At 44.8% G+C, this 23,392-nt stretch overlaps 1 protein-coding gene across 3 annotated transcripts in view; it reads left to right on the top strand.

Moving 5' to 3' along the window:
* The first annotated feature begins 1,895 nt into the window (after nt 1–1,895).
* The window catches only part of BCAS3 (BCAS3 microtubule associated cell migration factor), a 295,288-nt gene continuing 273,791 nt past the window's right edge, over nt 1,896–23,392 (top strand). For 2 of the 3 annotated variants that reach the window (XM_066202147.1, XM_066202146.1), the window contains exons 1-7: nt 1,896–1,971; nt 3,659–3,748; nt 6,425–6,479; nt 7,856–7,928; nt 8,729–8,835; nt 15,736–15,817; nt 22,687–22,759. In XM_066202147.1, the coding sequence (XP_066058244.1) occupies nt 3,678–3,748; nt 6,425–6,479; nt 7,856–7,928; nt 8,729–8,835; nt 15,736–15,817; nt 22,687–22,759 (461 nt within the window). In that variant the 5' untranslated portion in view covers nt 1,896–1,971; nt 3,659–3,677. Of the gene's footprint in view, nt 1,972–2,430; nt 2,499–3,434; nt 3,507–3,658; nt 3,749–6,424; nt 6,480–7,855; nt 7,929–8,728; nt 8,836–15,735; nt 15,818–22,686; nt 22,760–23,392 lie in introns of those variants that run through there. The other variant, XM_066202145.1, reaches the window with a different exon arrangement.

Below are 23,392 nucleotides of genomic sequence, written 5' to 3'. Positions count from 1 at the left end.
TACCATGGTGACAGAAATCCCAGGGGATTTTATTCCTGAAAATATTCCCTTTCATCCCTGCTGGGAACACAGCTCTGCCTCAGGAGATGAAAGGACCAGCCTGTCCAAATTGGATCCTGCAAGAATTTACTTCTGTGGATGTGGGAAGTAACTTCAGTCTGCAAAGTTTTGCTGTGATGTTGAAATCCTACCCCAGATGGGGAGGAAAGGCTGCAGAGGCCACAAGGGTGTGGCAACTACCTGGCAGCAACCTTTGCAACAAAGGAAGGTAATAATTACCTGTTTTCAATTAGTTGGCATTGAACCTTCTAAAGAGTGACTGTAACACCTTGGTTAGATGACTGTACTACTGCTTATGAGGGAAATATGCAAAAGAAAAAAAGGTTTGTAGTGAATTTCTCAGGGTTTTTGCTCTACACAGAAGCAAAATTTAAGTTTCCACAGCATTCTCTTGCACTCAGAAGTGTGAGCCTCACTGAGGTTTCCTCAGGCAGTTATAAACTCGGGCTTCTCCACCTTTTGCTTTTTTATTTTTTTTTACTCTTACTAAATTAACCCAACACTATGATTTTTCCTGGAGAAGCTGGGTAACAGTCAGAATTAAACAGCCAGAGCTCCTCTGCACTGGACAGAACCTTCCCTGCTGACAGAAACTGGCAGCAGTTTGCTCCTGGCTATACTCTGCCCACCTCTTTTATCATTTGACTTCTCTGAAATTAATATTCAAAGCTGAGACAGGGAATTCACACCTCACAGGTTAACAGAGGCTCCTTTGGTAAGGTCAAACCTGAGTTACAACTTTTTTCTTGCGAAATAAAGCTGGGATCTGTGCAAACCTGCTCACAGTCACTTCGTGAATGTTTTCAGTCGTCGTTTCATTCCTCTGGTATGTGGATGATGATGTTGTCACAGAGGTCAGGTGCATTCCCAGAGCAGGTCACCCCTCCTGACCCGGTGCCACTGTCTGGAAATCTGAACCAGGGCTCTGTGTGTCACCCGGAGGGATCTGGGCAGTGCTGGACACCTGGAAACAGAAATCACACACTGCCCTGGGCTGAGGAGAACTTAAATGTCACCCACAGGCAGAGACACCTTCCACTGTCCAGTCTGGCCTTGGGCACTGCCAGGGATGGGGCAGCCACAGCTCCTCTGGGCACCCTGTGCCAGGGCCTGCCCACCCGCACAGGACACAATTTCTATAATCAAAATCCACCCTGTGGCACTGTGAAGCCATTCCCTGTGTCCAGTCGCTCCAGGCCCTTGTCCAAAGTCTCTCTCCATGGTGCTTGGAGCCCCTTTGGGGCTTTTGAGGCCCTTCCTCAGCCGCGTCTCCAGCGCTGCTGAGGACGCCACAAAAACCTATGCTGCCCCTCAAACCTGTGTTGCCCCTGAGCTCTCCCGCCTGGAGACGCTCCAGCTGCGGCACGCCTCTGCCCCGCGGGCTTTCCCCCTTGCCGGGACTGCGTGGCCGCAGCGTTCTGCCCGTTCCCCACCTTCCCCGGCCCCTCCGAGCGGGTCCCGCCCTGAGGCGCCCTCATGGCCCCTCACATTCTCTCACCGTCCCTCGCATCCCCTCACGGCCCCGCCCATCGGGCCGCGCCCCTTACGTGACGTAACCGCGCGGGGGGCCCCGCCCGCCCCTCCCCGCCAATCCGGCCCCGCCTCCCCCGCCCCGCCCCTCCCCGCCCCACGTGCGCGGGGCCGGCCCCCGGCGCGCGGCGGCTCTCGCGAGAACCGCGATGTAAACAAAGCCGCGGGGCGCTCGGCGCGGGGGGGCAGCGCCGCCCGCCTTTCGCCGCCCCGGCCGCGTCCCGCCGCGCCCCGCCCATCGCCGGGCAGCGCGGCCGCCGATTGGCTGCGCGCGGTGCGCGGCCCGCCCCCGGCGCGCTGCGATTGGCTGCGGGCGCGGTGCGCTGGGTGTCATTGCCCGGGGGGTCCCAAACAGTGTCAGTGGCGCCGGCAGCGCGGCAGGTGAGGGTGCCCCGGGCCGGGGGCAGCGCTGAGGGGCCGCGCTCGGGACAGCGCTGCGGCGGCTCGGAGCGGCCCCGCGGGGAGGCCGGGCCGGGCAGCGGCCGGGGCGGGGGGCGGCGGGCAGGGCAGGCCCGCCCGTCAGGCCTGGGGGACCCCCGGCAGCTGCGGCCGGAGGGCGCGGGGTGTGAGGCGAGGGGCGGCCCGGCGGGGTGGGCGCGCTCCGGGAGGCCGCGGCCCCGCTCACCGGGCGGCGGCGGGAGAGAGGCCGGGCAGGTCGCGGTGTTTGGGTGTGGAGTTGCTCAATAGCGGCGGCGGAGGGTGCCCAGGCCGGGCCGGCCGCTGTCGGGGCTCCGGAGGGGTCGGGCGGTCCCGGCCCCTCGGCCCCGCCGGGGCGGCTCCGCAGGTGCCCCGAGCTGAGGCGCGGCCGTGCCCAGGCCCGGATCAGGAGCTAAAACCTGTCCCGGTGCTCCCATCCCCTCGGGGTGCGGCGGCACAAGGTGTTGGCACTCGGGGCACGGCAGGCGCAGGTGTCCGTGGGGTGATTTCATCCTTTCCGTGACATTTCGCCTTTCGGGGTTCCTCACCGCGTGTGTCAGGCTGCTGTTGTGTTGCCGAACGTTTTGTTATTAATTATTATTTTGCTGCTTATTTCCGAACGGTTATCCTGCCTCCCTTAATGAGCTGGCCTTTGCAGAGGCTGGCCTGACGTGAAATGATGCTGATAATTGATACCACGTCGGGGATTTGGCTTTTTCTTTCACTTTCTGAGCAGGTTTGGGGTGGGGGGACGCAGCAGAGCAGCTGAGGGGGTTCCCTGAAGAGCTGGCTGGGATCTGTGCTGCTCCTCAAGTGCTTCCTGCCTTTGGGAACGTTACACAGAATTCCCCCTGGAGAACAGGAGTGTGAGGGAAAGCCTGAGGATGGCACAAAAAGCTGCCATGGAGCAGTAGAATGTGTGAGCTGCAGTGTAACCCGAATTTTCAAGAGCACAGCACGCTGCAATTGTGATTACACGTTACTTTTATGTAATTATTTCCTGAGACATCAGCCCATTAGTAAACAGTGGGTTTGTTTAATGGTGATGACAACTGTGTGCCTGTACCACTATCTTTAATCATGGGATCACAGAGTGGTTTGTGTTGGAGGGCTCCTTAAAGATCTTCTAGTACAGTTTGAGGTAATTTTCCCACTTTATCCTGCAATGAAAACATGGGTCTGTTCTCCTGGAACTGCAGTTTATTCTCTTTTAAATGGCTGCATTAAAGTTGTCACAAACAGAACTGAGAGGTGTCAGTAATACAAACTGGGTAGTAAAGGCCTCTTTCTTCCCTCAGTCTGGCTTGCAAGGCTTTTAAGTGAATTAAAGAGAATTTTAATGATGAAACACCTCGTGTGAGAACCTCCAGCGCTGCTGAAGTTAAAGATTGTAGAAGCCACTGTGTTTAATTTTATTTGTCATGCAGCTCTGTGGGGTTTGGTTTTCTGTCCTCACCAACATTCCAGGAGCTGTCGTGGCTGAAGGAGTTGCCCGCTTGGTGCGTGTTTTTCTTTTTTCTCATTAAAAAAAGTGCTGTAAAGAGCCCTGCAGCTCTGAAGTTTCTCTCTCAGCACCTTGAGGAACACGCCGAGAACCTGTGTGATAAATAACCCTGTGGCAATTTCACTAAAAATGCTGCTTTTTTTGCAGGTGTGTGTGCCCAGGAAGGATGGCCACGGAGTCCCCGCGCCGCCCCAGTCGCTGCACTGGAGGAGTGCTGGTTCGCCCTCAAGCTGCCACGTAAGAACCTTCTAGAAGAGCAACCTTCACTGGAAAGGGGTTGATTTCCTTGTAGAAGAGCCCAACCTGAACTGGTTTGGGTTTTTTTTTCCCCTCCACTCAAAGCCAGCTTGTGTTGACGCTGCTGTTTTGTTACATTGTACAATAAAGTCAACACGTGGCCTTTGTGTCTCCCTAAATGGGATCCTTTGCCATTGCACACCAAAGCGTATTTAAAAAGTGTATTCCAAACCTAATTGCTGCAGAGTTTTGTTGTTGTTTGCACCATTTTGCTGTACAAATGTTACAGTGTGCAAAAGTGTTGCCAGCTTCTTCCTTAGGCCAGGGAGATCCGCCACATGTGATCCTTTCCTGCTGTTCTTTTAAACAACGACTTGTCCCAGGAGTGGATAATATAATTTTAATATATGTTAAAACATACAAAACCTGTCATTAAAGTCCTTCAGGAAGGAGAATTGTGGATCTATTTTTTTTTATTTTTTTATTTTTTACTGTAAAGAACGAAACCAAGAAAAAAGGAAGAAGCTCCATCCTCCTGGTCAGACACTTTTTGTGCCTGGACATCCTGATTTCCACTGTGTTCACATGGCAACGCTTTCATGGCAAAAGAGCTTTTTGGCTGTAAGACAGTCTAGAAGATTTATGTTTTTGTTTTTTTTTTTTTTTGTCTGTTAAATAAGTTCTGTAACAATTTTTCTTTCTTCCTTGGGATGCTTATGCTGCTGCAAAATGGCGCAATGGATGGAAATGTCCACCTCAGGGGGTGTTACTGAGATAACTCTGTATTTCCAGAAACAAGAGTCACTTCATTTTTATTGAAGAGCACAAGAAACTGTTTGTTGTAGCACAAAAAGTTGTGTTGGAGCTTTGTCTCGCAGCCATTTTTTTTTTTAATGGGGCAGAATTCCTCAACAAATGCATTTCTTCTCTGTAAAAATGTTTTCTTCAAAAGATGCCTTAAAAATACTGTAAAAGGAAAACATTGTAAGAAGATGATTATCTGGTTTTTTTAACTTAAAAGTGCTTTGTTCTTGAGGTATCTGTGCCTCAAAAATGTCACTGTCACTCAAAAACATCACTGTTTTTGATGAATCTGTGTGTGCTGAGCACTCAGCAGAATTCTGCTGCTCATGTTAAGTTTTTACATCATTATTAAAGGAAGATTGGGGTTTGTTTTTTTTTTTTTGTGGATTATGTTTTTTTTTTAAACCACTTCAAAGACACTTCCCTGGAAGTTTTTCCAACTTCAGGAGAGATTCAGTGCACACACTCTGAATAAAACACCTCCCAAACATCAGCTTTGGTTCAAGATGTGCTTGGGGAGAGGGGAAAAAAGTGCATTCCACGAGCTGAGCCATGAAGGCAGCATGACTCTGGCTGCTTGGCATTCCCAGGACTGTGTTTAGTACCCTACCTGTGGCCAGGCATTTTAATAAAGGTGTGCAGGGCCAACCTGGCTGACCCACATAAATCAGAGAAGAATCAGCCCAGAAGAAACCACAGCTCCTTTGTGAGGCCTCAGCCTAAAGCTGAGTGGGACAGGCTGGGATGCAGAAATCCTGGGATTGCTGACTTGGTCATGGGCTGGCCTAGGCTTTCTGGAATGTAAAACTTCATGTTTTTAGATTTATCTCTGTTTTTAGAGAAGTGTTGCAGCATTGGGGTTCAAGTGTCTCCTGTGTGCAGTCCTAAATTCTCCATGGTGCTTCGTTTTTCACTGCTGAACACTCCTGGTTTTATTAAAACGACTTCAGCAAAAGCACCTTTGGCCATGCAGCGTTCCTAATTTCCAGATCTCCTTTGTTGCTAAGAGAAATCTTGAGTTAGCGCAGGAGAAACTGAAACAGCAGAAAAGTTAATTTCGGAGCTGCCAAAGCCGTTGCCTAAAGAAAAACCTGAAGGCTCTTGAATAATTCTGACTTTCTGAAGGTAGCTCTTGTTGCCAGCCTGTCTCCAGTGTCCCTCATGGCACAAAGCACCGACTTTTGCAGGGTTTCTGCACCATCTGTGGTCACTCAGCAGCTGCACAAGGGACTCACTGCGCCTGCAGGCAGAGGCTGCTCAAAGCATGACTTTAAACCTGCCCCAACAAACGTGTCTTGCGCAATAAACCACCCCCGATCCATGCTGCTCAAGGATCCAAGGAGAAATAAGCTTCCCAAGCTCTAAAATCTCATCTGACAATACCCCTCCTTGCTGTCCTTAGGGAGGGTTTTGTTCCATCCCCTGCCATGTACTCCAGCGTTGTCCATCCAGTCTGTGCCACCAGGAGAGCTCCGGTCGTCGTTTAAATCCTCATTTTCCCCTTGTGAGAGCCAAATCAAGCAGGAAAAAAAATCCTGAGGAATCATTTCCAAATCCCTGCACCACTTCATGCCCCTGTGATGTGGAGAACTTACTCCATGAATTTAGAGTCTGTGCTTTCCCCCCAAGCAGTTATTCCAGCAGCAGGTATCACTTGGCTTTGTTACAGACTTTATTACTCTTCCTTAGTCCTTTCGTGAATTACAGGCCACAGGTTCTATTATCAGGATTTGGCAGTAAAATTAAGTGCCTGCATTGCATGCTCAGTCCCCTGTGCTAAAGGTTGCCCAGGCTTCCTTTTGCTGATCTAATTGAAGATATTCAGGGTTATTTCTGAACTCCTTTGGCTGAAATTCTCCTCCTGTTTTCCAGGGAGCAGTCATACATGGAAAGTGTTGTTACCTTCCTCCAGGATGTTGTGCCACAGGTAGGGTGTGGATCTTTAAAACCTTTTCTTTTTTTCCAGTGCACAAAAAGCAGTGTCAGGACTCCCACACTCAGCTTTTAAAATCTGTTATTTAATCTCATTAATAATTAATTAATTTTATATGTAGATCAGTGTGTTTTAATCTACAAATATACATATAAAGTTAATTAATTCTATTAATTTATATATAATGAATATGGCACTGGAATGGTTGCCCAGGGGCCTCCCAGTAGCAGAAGGAAATGAATTTTGTTTTATTCTTTGGGAAAGCTGTAGTCCATGGTGGAGGAGCACCAGAGCTGACTGTAGCTTCAGGAAATGATCCTGATTCTGATTCCAAGGGTTATCCTGGGTATTTAGTGCCTTGTTTCCTCATGGATTTCCTCTCAGGAATTCCCAGTGCATTTATTCCGCTGTAACACAAAAACAATGCCCTCAGTTATATCAGTTTGTGAAATTCATTTTGGACTCAGGGTTAAAATTAAGCATATTGAAAGTCTCAATTAAGAGGTTGCTGCATTCCACAGCCTCCCGTTCCCCCTCTCTGCTGAAGGGATGCAATCTGTGCTTTATTTTAAAAATCAGCTTGCCTCGGGAGCGTGGAATGTGATCTGTTTTGAAAAGTAAAACCCCACACTTGCTTTTTACATTTGTATTCTTAGTTCATGCTGTTGCTTTTCTGGCATGTATGAAGTGATTATACAAGATGTGTTCATACTTAATCCCAAATAGTGCTCAGTATTTTGTTATAATTCATTTGGAAGTGATGGTATTTCTGCTACCACAGCTTCTCCTGAGGACTGTAAAACCCCCAGCCTGGAAACACTGCAAGCCTCACTCCACAATTTCTTTTTGTATCTCATCTTTTTTATGGGAATCTGTAGAACACAGGAGTGAAACATGGAGCTGTTCTCCTGGAACTGCAGTTTATTCTCTTTTAAATGGCTGCATTAAAGTTGTCACAAACAGAACTGAGAGGTGTCAGTAATACAAACTGGGTAGTAAAGGCCTCTTTCTTCCCTCAGTCTGGCTTGCAAGGCTTTTAAGTGAATTAAAGAGAATTTTAATGATGAAACACCTCGTGTGAGAACCTCCAGCGCTGCTGAAATTAGAGACTGTAGAAGCCACTGTGTTTAATTTTATTAAGTCCCTCTTAAGTCACGTGGCATTTCTTACCTGCCCCAAAAGATTTATTGTTGTAAATATTTTGTCATTCCTACATCAGTGAGTGATGCTCAGCCTGGTTGTGTTGTGTCAATATTGGTGACAATAAGCTCCAGGAGCCACGTTTGTGGTTTTTTATGAAATTCCTTCTTGCAGGGAGAGAAAAACCACTGTTAAACTTCCTTGTTTCAACCCTTTTGCTCTTTGTCCAGGCCTACAGTGGAACCCCACCAGAAGAAAAAGAGAAAATTGTCTGGGTCAGATTTGAAAATGCAGATTTAAATGGTATGGCTTCATTTTCTCTCACCTGTTCTTGTGAGTTTTGGGTCCATGTGCAATAATTCCAGTCAGCTGTAATAGAGTGATCATAAACATTGTGATTTTTTTGGAGTGAAACCCCTCTCAAATGACGTTTTCAACCATGAGAGAATGAACAAAGCTCACTGAAGGCATGGAAGAATCAGAGACAGAGGAGATTTATTTGGGGTGGTGAGGGAGGATGTTTCCAGGCCCAGTCAGAACAGGCTGCATAAAATAAATTTAAACACAACATGAAGGCTTCTGAAGACTATTCTAAGGAGTTCTGTTATATGAACCTAAAAAGGGAATGCCTGAGATTTTTTAAAAGATAAAAGGGAAACAAACCCACAAGCAAACAAACCTTAACTGCCCAAAGATGGCCATGAGGCCATGCAGAGATTAATTAGGTAATTTCTAGTTCTATTAACCCTGATTTAGGTTCTCTCTCACTCCATCCCTAACCTTCCTTTAAAAAAAAAAAAAAGGGAATAAATAAACAAACAGGTGAAAGAGCTCGGGTGTGAGTGGGGACTCAGTCACCATTTTCTCTTAGACCATGTTGTTACCCAGAAAATTCTTCTCCATCATTTTAAACTTTAAAGCTTTCCCTTTGTGGATCTTGAGCAGTGGTGCTTCCACGAAGGAACATATTTCAGTATTGATCCAGCATGAAGATGTAAAGCACTTTGGTTGCTTTTAGTTCTGACACTTGAGGAAACATCTGATGATACTGAGAGCTTGATCCTGATGTCTGATGGTGGCTTTGCTGTTGCAATCTCATTCAGATACATCCAGGAATATGGAATTCCATGAAATCCACAGCACTGGCAACGAGCCCCCGTTGCTGCTGATGATTGGCTACAGTGATGGGATGCAAGTCTGGAGCATTCCTGTGAGTACAGAGCTCCTCTCCCTCCTTCTCCTTTCCTTTGTCAATTTATAGATTAATAAATGTGTCATAACTTGAATATTTTACCTGGAATTGCTCCCATTGGAAAGAGCCAGCACTTCCCATCAGTGTCATATGGATCCTGTGTAATGTGCTTATCTTCAGGTCATCCTGAGCACAGCTCAAACACTTCCATCCAACTACCTGCAGATTTTTGAGGGCTTTCTGCACTTTTTTCCTGTCAAATCCATTTCCAGACTCAAACTGGGAGCAGTGTTTGCCATGCTGGAATAGTTTGTAGCCCAAAAAAACACCTTGTGCTTCAGGATAAAGCAGAGTGGATGGAGTTCTTTTCCCTTTGTAAAATACACTTTTTTTTTTTTTCAAGAAATGTGTGCATTTTTGGTTAGCTGTGTAGGACATGCGTTTATATACCAGTAGCTTAGAAAATAATGTTAATTTCTACAGCAGAAATTCAGTTAAATTGAGTTTTATGGGCGTGGTAGGGCTGTTCCCCTCTTTATTGCATCTTATTATCCTCCTGATTGCATCTCCTTAGCTGGAATGAGGAAATAAAAAAAGCTGATGAGGTTTTGCCTTTGAAGGAGTGTTTAATAGAAATGGAGCGAGGCCCAAGACACTTCGCTGAATTTCAGTATTTTGTAGCTGTTTATCCAAATTGAGGAATTTTAACTGAAATTTGGGAACATTTCAGCCAAAACGGGATTTTCTCTGGGGGTGCGTTACACAAAGCGCCCACACGGTGGCGCCCTGACACCGAGCTAAGGGCGGCTCATCAATCCGTTAATTAATTAATTAATTAATTACAATTCCCTGGGCAGCACATCGGCCTGAGCTCAAGAATCCTCACAAAACACCCTCTTTTATCCAGCTGAAATGTTTTTATCCGAATGAACCTGTGTTAATTGTTAGAAAGGGGAGATGTGTTGCCATGGATGGATTTTTTTTTCCTTTTTTCTTTCTCTTTTTTTCTTTTTCTTCCCCCCTTGTGTCCAAATGAGCCACAAGTCAGGACTGTACAGGAGGACTGTACAGCCAGGCTGTCTTTTTTTTTTTAATCCCTAATATATTTCACTCCTTCATAATTCCTAGCTTTTGATAGCGTTTGCTATTTCAGGAAAAAACAACAAAAACGAAGTTGCAGGACAGCTTCTCTTAGTGTTGTTCAACTTTTGGAGAAGTATGAGCAGGGAGGAAGTGCAGTGAAATGGGAGAAATGTGGAAATATTTTAACCATCCACCTTCAGAATGTCAGCTGTGGGGAGATGACATCATTTTGCCAGCCCTTTATTTGTATATCCCGTGAAATTCTGAGAGCAGAGCCAGGGAGGTGCAGCCTGGACCTGGACACTTTGTGTTAGTCCAGTGTCAATGTTGGAATGTTTCCCCTGTCAGTGGAGATTTTCACAGAATAATAATCTTTAAATAATCTTTAATTTGTATATCCAACAAATTTGGAGGGAACATAAACTGGAGTGGGTTTTACACAAACTGGAGTGAGTTTTACACAAACTGGAATGGGTTTTACACAAACTGGAATGGGTTTTACCCAAACTGGAGTGAGTTTTACCCAAACTGGAATGGGTTTTACCCAAACTGGAGTGGGTTTTACCCAAACTGGAGTGGGTTTTACACAAACTGGAGGGGGTTTTACACAAACTGGAGGGAGTTTTTCACATTGTTGCTTCTCCTTTGCATTTCCCCCTCCTTGCTTAGCCCAAGCACAGTAAAACCTGGCAGTTATGTGATTGACTTAATATTTAAGAGCTTATTTGGCAACACTTTTTTTGGTGTCCTTTGCTATTACACAAACCTTCCTTCTTGGCCCCGCTGACTATTTAGCTTGTAATTAAGCAATGTTATTCCAGCTAAGGAAAAAAAAAAAAAAAAAGCCCCAACCTGCATTCTCCAGCTTAATCTGCAAAAGCAACAATCTGACATTTATGTGCAAAATCTCCTCAGGAAAGTCATTATCTGTAGCATTGTGCTTTTTTATTCCTACAATTGGGCCTCTATTCAGCACTTAATAACGTGTTGCAGGCAGCAGGGGTTGTGTGTGAGTGATTATGAAGTGTTTATGACAGCTCCTAAGCCCACACTCCTGCTAATGGTGCTGCGTGGCCTTGCCCACACCTCGCTGCTGTGTCTCTCCTGCGGGCTCAGAGTGTTTTCACATCAACATCTCCTCCGAGGAAGATCTTTGGAGTGGGAGAGTGCGATTTGCAGAATGGGAGACGCCATCAAAGGGCTTTGGGGATGGTGTTTTCTGGGGGAGCAGCACGAGGTGTCCATCCAAAGGGCTTGGCTTTGATCTGCGCTCTCCGATGGGGGTGGGAAGGTTAAAAGTGGGCTTAAAATACTCCTGGCTGAGTGGGGAGGAATCTGGGAGTACACCGGGTGTTCCTGTCTGATAATGGGGCAGCGGAGTTCTGCGTTTGGTTTGGAGTTTGTTTTTTCCCCTTGCTCCCAGTGTCGTGTTTCAGGGACAACTGGAGCTGCTTTCTGCCTGGTGTGGTTTCCAAGTGTCTGTTCTGGATGTTCCCGTTCAGGGAATGCACGTTGGCTGCTTTTTGGTTTGTTTTGCGTTGTAGGCTGGGAGTTTCAGAAGTTAAAAAAAAAAAAAAAAAAATCATCTTAATTTAACAGTTCTTGTTACAATTAAAAAAAGAAACTCAGCACATCCCAAGCTGCAATGCTTCCTCTGGGCAGACCCGTTTCTAGAGGGAACCACTTGCATGTACCACTCAGAAAAACGGAGTAATGACCTGGCCTAGTGACCCTGACAAATGTCTGAGGACTTTGCAAAACATCTATGCCAATCATTTGCTGAGGCTTTGGGTTTTGTACGCTGAAGAGGCACCAGTGTGCAAGAAATGTGGTTTTATAAAAACCTCATTCCATTAGCATTGCCATAATTTAAAGTTCTAGGTGCAACTTCATCCTCAGTCCGGTCACTAGAGTAACGTTCCTTGAGCATCAAAATTCTCTCAATCCCTAGATAATTGCAGAGATCTGGTTTGAATGGAAAAGCTGAGTAGACTTCTAAACTGAAGTGATAAAATCTGTTCATTTTCTTCCAATCCTTCCTTCCTTGCTCAGCAGCAGCATGACTGGAAGTTGCCTTTAACCCATATGCAGCAATGTTTGGTGGTGGTATCTGTCAGTTGCTCGTTATCATAATTTAACATCATATCATGACATCTTCACATTTAAAACATGAAGAATATTTAAAAATCAGAATATTTACAGCAATAAAACGTGAATATTTAAAAACAACCTCCTGATCATTCCCTTTTCCTGTTATCCATTCCCCAGTGTCCATTAGTAGATTTGCCCAGTACTTCAAGCAGTGAGTTCCAAACTCAGTTTCGTTACACTTTGGTGTATGTTTGGCTTTTTTTTTTTTTTTTTTTTTTTTCCCCCACCATGTGAAAACCATTTTCTCTGGTTGGAAACTGTTTCTTCTCCTCGGTGTGAACAAAACTTCCTTTGTTCAGCTTTTTTTTTGCAAACTGGTGTGTTCCAAACAACCCAGCTATGCCATGAAAAATTCCCCAGTGCTGCAGATTCCTGAGCTGTCACGTTTTAAGCAGTAGCTCAAGGTGTCTTAAGTGGAGGAGAAGATTCTCCTTCCTCCTTTAATGAAGACTTTTTGGGGGGATTTGAACCCTTTGCTTCCAGCCTTTCCTGTAGGTCTGGGAGCTGTGGTTGATCCCAGGTTTTGGGAAGGCTGAGATGTTCTACCAGACCAGCTTGGAGCCGTCATCTTGGATTCTCCTCTTCCCTCCAACGAGTACCTGAAGCTGCTTTTACAGCTTAATATCCAATTCTTGAAACCTGCTTGGAAATATTCTTGGCTTTTGGAATGGGAAAGAAAAACTTTTAAGAGCTCTGAGAGCTGCCACGGGGACTTGCTACTTAGCTGGATGCGATCCAAAATGGCAAGCCACAGCCTCGCTCCTCACAGGTGCTTTTTGAAGAATTCAGAGCTCTGTTTTCAATTCATGAGCTCTATTTATATTTTGTCTGTGTGTGTGTGTGTGAGACTGTGGAGCTCCAGGGAGTGGGAATGGGATGTGGAGCCTTTGGCTGAGGGTTGCCAGCCCACAGCTGACCCCTGGTCCCCTCAGTGTGCAGCTCCTCGTCCCTGTTCCTGCTGGGATGAGTGTCCCCCTCACAGGGATTGAGAAGTGGCAGAAAAATCCGGCCACACAATCCCTGTCCCCTGAAAGAGGCAGATTGGATCTGTGTCACCTCAGCAATAAAGTTTTACCCATAGATAAAACATTAGGCACAGTTAATTCTGGGTTTTATAAGGCTGCAGACAGCAGGAGCTTCTGGTGCTGGTGGTGTTGGAGAGAAGTTAGTTAGAATTTAAAGAAAATCTTGAACTCGAAGGCCTAATGCATTTTTCAGTGCCAAGCAAAGCAAGGAACAACCAAGCTGTTACTAATTCATGGCAGACACAACATGCAGCGTCTTCCTCGAGTCCCTGTCTCAACAGAACAGTTAAGGGCACACTACTTAAATCCCCTGGAAAAGCTGTTAATTTATGAAGCTGTGCTAGGTTAAATATTAGTGTTTTAACGTGATCAGTGTTGTGGTGTCACATCCAGAGTTTTTGGAAACTTTATTTTGTGCCTGTTAGGGAGTTGGAATTTTCTTTACCAGCGGGGTGCTGGTGGTTGGGTGGCATCTTGTGTTTTCATTACAAAGCCTCCAGCGAGGGTGTATCTTAAAATTTGCTCCTTTTTAGCTCCCAGAGTCAGCAAGTGCTCAGCTGTAGAGGCTGAGCACGAACCATTCCATGATTTGGAATGCCACAGGGGCTGAGCAAAGGATCTGTTAACCTACAGTGCTCTCAAAACAGGGGCTGAATATCTGCAATCTCATTTTAGTCACTCTTGGATCCTGTGCCTTTTGTTACTCCATTTAACCTTACTTTCTGTAATTTCTCCCCGGCATAAAATAATCATTTTATCCCTAAATAATAAATATTAATTATTTAAAAATGACTCCCATTATATGCATGAGAAGAGCTGGGCTGGAATTTCCATGTTAAATGCCTCAGTACAGCTAAACTTCATTTGTATTTGGGCATTTCAAGCTTTTCTTTACAAGGCTCAAGTCTTGGCAGCCCAGGCTGGACAAACATTCTCCTGGAGCTCAGGATATTTAAGAGCAGAGCCTGAGTTCAGAAGGTTTGGCCCTCTCAGTGTGTCTTCCTTTGGGGACTGGGATCTGAGGTGGATTTGGGGCTGGGGCTGATGTGCTGGCAGGGTTAAAAAGGAGCAGGAAGTGTCTGAGCTGGGCTGGGATATTTTATGGGAATCACTCCTTCCATACCTTTGTTGTGCTGGTTCCTTTCCCTCTTGTTTTCATTCCTAGCCAGAGATGTGCAGACACGTGTGAAACAGCATTTTCATGATTTGGGGGGAAAAAAAATCTTTAATTGCCAATAATAATAGTTCCCAAACCTCCTATTTTTCTTCTTTTCCATTTCCTCCTTTCCCTTTTCATAGAGCTGCTGTGTTCCAGCGGACAGAGAACGTGCTGCTGTCTTAATTTTTTAAATCTCTTTATTACTCTGTGCCTCTTTAATTTTCCTCATTTTCTGCTTAGCTGTGCTCTACGTTTTCCTGAGCTGTTTTTTCTGGATGCAGATGTTTTCATCCAGTGGCTTTTTTTTTTTTCCTCCCCACTCTGCACTCCAAGCTCACCATCAGTTAAAAGCCATCAGCAAACCTTTAGTGAGTTGATTTCTGATGGTGTCATTACCAGTGATTTTAATTAACAGTGATTTCTGATGGTGTCATTACCAGTAATTTTAATTGATAAACTGCTGGGCTAAAATGGGTTAAAATGTTATTTCCCCACATTTGTGTAGATTGTGTGTTATTCCAAGCTTAACAGGGAAAAGCTGTAGTGCAGAATGGTGGCTTAGCTCTGAAATAAATGATATTTTCAAAGTGATTTTATTTATAATTGTGCTTCATGGGGTGGGTTTCATTCTCCCCCATGACCTGGAGCAGTGATAATAAATAACCAGGCAAGAGTGGCTGTAAGCTGAGAGCCTGGAGGACTGTACTTGGGATTTGCTGGTCAAACAGTAGGAGCATTTTAACTTCTTGGACGTGTGAGCTGAAGTGCAGAAAGAAATGGAAACAGCCATAAAATGACATTTCCAAAAGTTCACTCGAATTTATAGTTTATTGATTCCTAAGAACCTCGTTCCACATCATGTTCTCTTCTGATATTGTAAGCTGCTTGTTTGGCAAAACTTGATGCCAGCCTTGGCTGTGCTCTTGAGGCTCATTACATCTGTTTTAAGTTGTTGGTTGGTTGGAAATGAGCTTCATAATGTTTGCCATTTTCCTGGAGTTTGACGTTCCATATCGGATCCATTTCCAGGCAGTTATGAAAATACATTGAGTGACCATTGCAGGAAGTCTGGAAATTCATCTTAACTGCTGCTGGTTTAATCTTTTCAACGTTGCCATCAGTGACAGGCTTGAGTAGCTTGACCGCCTATTTTTAGACATGGTTTTCACACCTGGTGAGTTTGAAATGAGCCAATGTATGAAATTCTCCCACCTTTTTCCAGCCAGGTGTGCCCCTCTTGATTGATCTCTGTTGAGCTGGCATTTTCCTTTAGAACCACGTGAAACGTGGGGTAAATTTTTGTGAATTTTAGTCAGCTTGGAGTCTCTCCTCTTCCAAAACCCGTGTGGTCATCAACGGTGAATTCAAGCCTTCTGATACATATTTTCAATTTACCAATGTACTTCCCTACAGTGTCTCTTTACCTGCCTTCTTAGCTCTGGAATGTTTCTGGTTTTGGAAGTGTGACTGTGTTTTTTGCCCTGCTGTTGGTGTTTGCAGATCAGTGGGGAAGCCCAGGAGCTGTTCTCGGTGCGCCACGGGCCGGTTCGAGCCGCTCGCATCCTTCCAGCCCCTCAGATCAGTGAGTACACCCTCAGCACATCAGCATTCACCACGGCTCCTCACAAAGGCTGCTCTCCACTCCAGCGAAACCAATGACACAGCACGGTTTGGTTTTTGGGGTGGTACTGCCTTCTGATTTGTTCAATTTCTCCTAAGTTTACATTCGCTTTACTCGCTTTGACCCTTTCAGTGTCAAATTCAGATTTAAATTTTATCATCCCTTGAGTGCAGCTCCTGTCTGCCACTGCTTAAATACTACTTTATCAATAAATAATTGATAACTTAAATAATATTTTATCAAATTCTAAACTAAGCTGCTTAATTTAACAGGATTCTTCCAGGAGTTGAGCTAACCCCGAGAAGAACTTGCTGCAAAAGCTGAGCAACTGTGCATAAACAAGCAAAAATTCCTCTAAAAAAATTACCCTGCTCCATCCAAACCCAATCTAATTGTTGCCTTCTGAAAGAACTGATTGGGTCTAAATTAAATTGGTTGTTTTACTTTGTGGAGGAAAAGAATGTATTTCTGATGTGACCAAGGTGTTTGGGGATTATGCTGGGTTAGGATTTCTAGTTATATTTTATGAACGAATTAATGAACTCAAAAAATACAGCCTAAAATCTTACTGTTTAAATTATTCACAGTAAATTGTACTGATTCTGTGTGTTTTAAAGAAGGTAAGTGAGGAATATTTAATGGACGTATTGTTTTGGTGATTTCCTGAGCAGAAGAACATACAAAGTATATGTGGCTGTGTAAGTATTACAGGTTAAAGGAACTTACAGTAAAATCCTTCCCAAGCCTGTTTTTCCTTTATTCCGTTTACTGGAACCCTGCATAATTCCCAACGAGCTGCTCTTTTGCTATTATGTGTGTCATTGAGTAATGCTTGTCTGTGCCCCTTCCTCTCTCAAAGGAAAAAAAAAAAAGAAGTGGAAATGGAAATGAAAATGAAGTAAATTAATTGAAGGACCTGGGAGTTCTGTTTTTTGGGTTGTTTTGTTTTTTTTTTTTTTTCTGGTATTAAAACAGGGTTTTGAGTTTTCAATCAAGTAAATCACACTCATGAACTCCTCCAAGCAGTTATGGTCTTTCTGCCCCTAAATTCCATATATTTAGCATCTGACAGTGATAGTTGTTACATTAGAAAAACTATTCAAATTAGCTCATATTAAATTAAACCAAACCTTTTAAAAACATGTTCTGGTCTCTTTTTACATGGCTTGGTTTAAATAAATCTTTGATTAAAAGTACATGAACGTATCATTGACCAGTATCTGGAATCAGATAAAAGTCAAGCTGTAATAAGAGGCCTTAGATAACTAACTCATGAGCTTTAATGATTCTGAAGGAAAGAAAAGGAATTTGTAAAGGAGAAGCTGATTACCATCAGCAGGCTCAAACACTGTTTTACTGTAAAGCTGTAAAAAGGGAATTATTGAAAATAGTCTCTTGGTGGATGGATTTGGCACGTTCCTAGCAGCAGATCTGAGCTGGTGATAAGCAGCTCATTCCCAGGTGTGAAAGGAAAGCTCATGGCTTTAACTTGGTGATTTTACAGCAGCAGAACTTAATAGTTTGTCAACTATTTCGTTAAAAAAACTGCACCTCTTTGATGTTAGATCTTTGTGCCTCGTGGCATAATGAAGCCTTGTTTCACAGGGGTTGTTTCATGCAGGGATCTCCTCCAGCAGGTCCTGGGTGCTGCTGGCAGCAGGAGCCTGGGCAGGTTGGGTAGTTCAGGAGCTGGGCCAGCTCCTGGAACTGCTGGGACTGGCAGCTCTGCCCTGCTCTGTGCCACCAAACCTGAGCTGGGACAGCTCTGGTCAGAGCCACCAAACCTGAACTGTCCCAGGTCTGCTCTGCTCTGAGCACCAAACCTGAGCTGGGACAGCTCTGCTCTGAGCCACCAAACCTGAACTGTCCCAGGTCTGCTCTGCTCCGAGCACCAAACCTGAACTGTCCCAGGTCTGCCCTGCTCTGAGCCACCAAACCTGAGCTGGGACAGCTCTGGTCAGAGCCACCAAACCTGAACTGTCCCAGGTCTGCTCTGCTCTGAGCACCAAACCTGAGCTGGGACAGCTCTGCTCTGAGCCACCAAACCTGAACTGTCCCAGGTCTGCCCTGCTCTGAGCACCAAACCTGAGCTGGGACAGCTCTGCTCTGAGCCACCAAACCTGAACTGTCCCAGGTCTGCTCTGCTCCGAGCACCAAACCTGAACTGTCCCAGGTCTGCCCTGCTCTGAGCCACCAAACCTGAGCTGGGACAGCTCTGCTCTGAGCCACCAAACCTGAGCTGGGACAGCTCTGCTCTGAGCCACCAAACCTGCCCTGGCCCAGCTCTGCAGCATCACTCTGATGTCCTGCTCTGCAGCCTGCAGGTGATGGCCGTGAAAACTGAAGGGATTTCTGTCAGTAATGCTAAACCCCCTCCAGATATCAGCTATTCTCTGTGGTCAGGTCATACCTACCACTGCCTGCAGTAGGCAGGTCTTTAATTATTCTGTGCAGTTTACAATATACATGTAATATATATATGTATTTATAAGATCCATGGTCTTTTTGGAGGGTTTGCACTGTGGCCACACTTTGGGCTTGCAGAGCTCATGTTTAGACTATGAGAACATCTCAGTCTTGGCTCTGGCTGTTTTAGGGACAGGAACCTTGAGCTGTAACACCTCTGCGCCATCCTTGGCCTTTCTCCACTTCCATCTCTGGGTGCTGGGCTGGGGTTAGGGTGTTCTAGGGTTGGTTTTAGGGTGTTTTGTTTCCATGTGTCCAGGTGTGCTGGGGGCTGGATTTTCTCTCAGTGCTGAGGCAATGATACATTTATTTCAGTTACCTTTGTTGTTCCTTCAGCTACAAAATCAGAATATTGATGCTTTCTGAAGGAAGTCAGTGCTACAATCTCCCATCTTCTGTTACTTGTCCCAGGTCATTTTATAACCCCTGGCCAAATACCTGCTTTGCCTTGTGCTGTGCCATTTGTCGAGGCAGAGCTGCATGGTTTAAAAATCAATCAAGAGACTCAGAAAGCCAGAGGGGCAGCTCTGTGTGTGGCAGTTCCTGCTCACAGGGGTGACAGGCTAGTGTGGTGAAGTTTAGATCAGTGGTTGTCTGTAAAACCTATTTCCCTGTCTCAGCATTATGAAAATAAATTCCTCCAGCGAGCTGAATTAATTTATTGCCATTTTCTAGATGATGCAGCTTGCAGAAAGATGGTATAATAGCCCTACATCTCTCAGTGAATTTGACTGTTCACTCAAATTGACTTATAAGGGGGGGGAAAGCAAATAAAAAAAGGAAATAAAAAGAATTTAGAGGTACTAAAACCCGTTGAGAGTTGAAATATTGCAGCAGATTTATCCGTGTTCTCCACTGCTCCCATCTCTGCTGTTGGTAAAATTAAGATCTGAACCTCAAAAGCTGACTCAGGTTTCTGTGCAGGTACACTTAAAGAGCTCTAATGTTTAGGTTGCTTTCTAAAGGAAGGCAGATGGGTGGTTTGTGTATGCTCAGCCTCTTGGGTGGTTCAGTGGTTTTAAATCCCCAAAATGATCCCAGGTTGTGTGTGGTGGAGGGGCTGGCCCTGCACCACGGGCAGGCAGGGTTTGGGCTGGTTGTGCAGGTGTGTGCTGGAGTTTTGGTGCTCTCCCAGAACTGTTCTGTGGGGTTTTTTTGGGATAATGGATGGTAATGTCTGTGGATTTCAGAAATTGCAGGCTGGAATTCTGCAAGTGAGGCTTTTAGAGATGCTGCAGGGGAGAATTTTGGAGTGCAGCGCTGTAAAATCCCAATCCCTTCGGCGCTTTGGCCCGACCTGTGTTCCATCATCACATCATAAATGAACTAAAATAATTATTTCATTATTTTCTGGTGCTCTAGGCCCATACACCTGAAACTTTCACCCAGCTGGGCTGGGAGGGAATTCCAGCCTGGGGCATTCCCAGGTGCTGCTTTGCTGCTGTGGGGCAGGACCACAAATGCCACAAGATTTCCAAGGAAAAGATGGAAAGGAGAGGGGTTTGGTGGGGCAGGAGCAGCACTGCATTATTAAATGGGGCTGATCAGTGGAATGACCAGGGAAATCCACTCCTCTGAGCGCTGCTAAATAGGTCAGAGTGGGAAATTCATGCAGCACGTTTCCTCCTCATGGGAGACCAGGGTGACTCCCGGAGCTCTGAGCGGCTTTTGGCTTCCTGGCACATCCGCTGGCTTTCATTTTTATTCTGCATGAAGATGTGCAGCTTTTGGTGGTGTTGTTACTCTGATTATTGGCATTATTGGGAGGCCCCAGCAGGCCCTGAGGTCTCTGTTCACAGTTTCATCAGCAGGACAGGATCTAAGCTGCTTTGAGCTTACCTGTAGGCAACCTTTTGACTTCCTAAACTTCTAAACGTTGATTTGTATGAAATTTCATTTAGCCACAGAGAGATTCCCCCCCCCCATTTTTTTTTTTTTCAATTTTAAGCACACTAACTGACATTAGGTTTTTTTTAAAAAAACCAAATCTATCATTTAGCTAAATGGAGCTGTAGATAAGGTGGTGCCTCGTTGGCAGGAAGGGCAGTTTTCATTACTTTAATTGTGTGATTTGTCAGGATTTCCCAGCATTTTATAAATGCTGTAGTGTTATATGACAGAGTTAAAAGGATTTAGAATGAAAGGAGTTTAAGAAAAAGACTTTGCAACAGGATTGCAATACTTTTTGTATTTGGAGGGATTTAGAGAGCTTGTTTTTCATTTCAATTTTGTTAAACACTGTGTGTGCGGCAGGTGTGTGCAACGTCAGCGCCTCGCACATGCAAATAAACACAATTTTACAAATGAAAATTAATCCAGCAGAACTTGGGAGATTAAATCCCACCCCAGACCTGGGAGAGGCTCCTGCCTCCATTAGAGCGTGGCAAAAGCCAGCACATGTCACTCTGTGCAATCTCGTGGATGGGACGGCTATTAACCTGATTTAATGCCCTCAGAGGCCTCCCAGGAATGATCCTCTCCTGCACTATTAATATTTACATTCGGAAAGTATTGAAGGAGAAAATGGATTTTTGAAAATGGAGGGGCTCGAGTCGTCACAGGCAGAAATCAGAAGTTTGAGCACCTATTGCAGAAATTTTGCACATCTGTGCTGTGGGTATTAAATCTGGCATTGCTTTTGATTTTTGGCCACTTGATTCCCTGGACTCCCCTCCACGTTCTTCCTCCTTCTTTCCCCTTCCCTTGTCATTAAACCAGACCATAAAGAAACATTTAAATGCGTGTCTCTAATATATCCTAGTGAAAAAAAAAGAAGGGAAAAAAGTCGAGTTAAATACTTCAGGTATTTAAATCCTGGCTGCAGTTAAATCAGTGTCAGAGCTGCTGGTAGTCAGCATTCCACCCTCAGTGCTGGGAACAGAACAAATGGAATTCATCTGTTACCTGCACTGGAGGAAACAAATCGGTTGTCAGAGTCTTTAAGAAGACTTTTTATGTTTCATTTATCAATTTGCAGGTCAGTACATACAGTACAGGTTTGACTCACCAAAGGGCTCGAAATAATAGGAATAAAAAGGAAAATACAGCTGGCTGGTTTAGGTTACTTGCAAAGCTATTGTTGATGGTGGAGTTATTGATGTGACCCATTTGACTTTAGAAATACCCAAAGGTGTAGGAGGGAAGATTTTCCCTTGTACAGATGAGAGGGCTCAACAGTGTTTGTTACAAATTAAATGCATGTGCCTGAGTTATTAATAATTAACAGGCTGCTATGTCAAAATGTATATTGTTAATTGTTGTGCCTCTCTGAATAAATGATTTTTTTTTTTGTACAGCAGTATTTAAGATTTAAATTTTGAGCAGACTCTATCGCTGATATTCTTTAGAGATCAAAGGGTTTGGTGTATAATGGAGAGAAAAAAGAATTCCTTTATTCACTACACAAGTGAATAAAGACCTATGGATAGATAATTAGAAAGGCAAAGGTTGAAAGAAAATGGGGGAAAGTTAGTAGTGGAGGTTGTTACTTTGTTATTTAAGTTGGGTAGAGAGGTACCCTGGAAATCAGTTAAAGGTTGTTCACAAGCAGAAGTGAGATTGTTTTAAAGAAACAAACCCTCAATTTTAGTTCTGTTTACGCAGCAGTAAAGCAAACTTCTCCGAACCCTTAAAACCCCATTTTAAGAAGTGTGGCACCTTTAACAGTCTGCCTGTGCTGGGGTGAAGGTGTGACTGAGCCTGGGGGGACAACGGGGCTGATTGCCAGTGCCAGGGAAATTTCCAGTTCCATTGTTGTGGGAGAGGCTCCCAGGGCAGGGACAACTGGCCCAGCATGGCACAAACCAACTCTGCTGGTGCCCTGGAAGTGGATGGGATGCGGTGGAGGAGTTGTGTTTGCACTTGGGGGTTGTTTTGTTCAAGGTTTCAGTCTCCTGCTGGTGGAACAGCTGGGTCTGGTTTGAATTTCATCCCGTTTTCTCGGGCACAGGGCAGGGGCTGCTCTGAGGTTGTTCCTGGGTTCCATTTTTACAAACTGGAAGCCAAGGTGTGAGCCCCAGGCAGGGCCTGAGTGCAGACAACTTCCTAAAAAGCAAGGCAAAGTGAGCAGGAGCCGCTTGTTACAGACACATCACCCCAACCCCAAGTGGGATGAACAGAAAATCACTCCCAAAGCCTGGCCACGTTTTGCTGCTCGTGTTGTTTGTCATTTTCATCTCTGCCAGGGTCAGTCCTTCAGTGCTCACAGCTCTGCCTGTAATTCCAATTTCTGTCCCTCTTACCTTGCACGAGCTGTGACTTTTGTGTTATTTTCAATATATTTGGGCCCCAACCTGAACTTGGGAACTGTGCAAACAGGACACAGTGATTTGCTTTTTCTTCTCTTTTGTTTCCCCTCTTACCAGGTGCTCAGAAATGTGATAATTTTGCTGAGAAGCGGCCTCTGCTTGGTGTGTGCAAAAGCATTGGATCTTCTGGGTAAGGATGTTCTTTGTGTATAAAAGGAATATATAAATTGTGTTGCCATCTGAAAAAGCCAGTGGACGACATCTTTAAAGCTTTTTTTCCTTTTTTCTTCATGGGATAACGCTGGGATGTGGTTTTTGACTTCTTTTTTTTTTTTTTTTTTTTGATGTGTCAACATATTTTCCTATGACTTAAGCTTTTGGAAAGGCATAAAAAAGAGAACCTTGATATAAAATAAATAAAGAGGTATTTTAAGTTTATTTTATTCTCAGTGGAATCACAACTTTATGATTAACCCTTGCTGATATTAATCCGGGTCAGAATTATTACTGTGAAGTGTTCAAAGCAATCCTTTGTGGCTTAAAAAGTAAAATTTCAAGCAGCAAATGAATTACAAACACCAAACATTTCATTGTTGCAGCCACACACTGTTTATTAGCAAAACACGTGTTAAACCTTCTTCCTTGAGTTAGAAAAATCAGTTTACACTCTTGTCTTGTGCTCTCTACAGGATTGTTGCATCAGTGCTCTTATAAAGGAGGCCCTTAAGATATTTTATGTTTGATTCAGACAATGCACAGGATTTATATCTCTACCTACAGGAAAATATTTGCTTTTCAGGAGTAATCCTCTACACAGCCATTT

Source organism: Chamaea fasciata, unplaced genomic scaffold (genome assembly GCF_029207755.1).
Source record: "Chamaea fasciata isolate MVZ Bird 193981 ecotype frontalis unplaced genomic scaffold, bChaFas1.0.hap1 SCAF_21, whole genome shotgun sequence".
Classification (NCBI taxonomy): Eukaryota; Metazoa; Chordata; class Aves; order Passeriformes; family Sylviidae; genus Chamaea; species Chamaea fasciata.
Note: the sequence above shows the minus strand (reverse complement) of the source record. Positions and strands in the feature narration are given on the sequence as shown.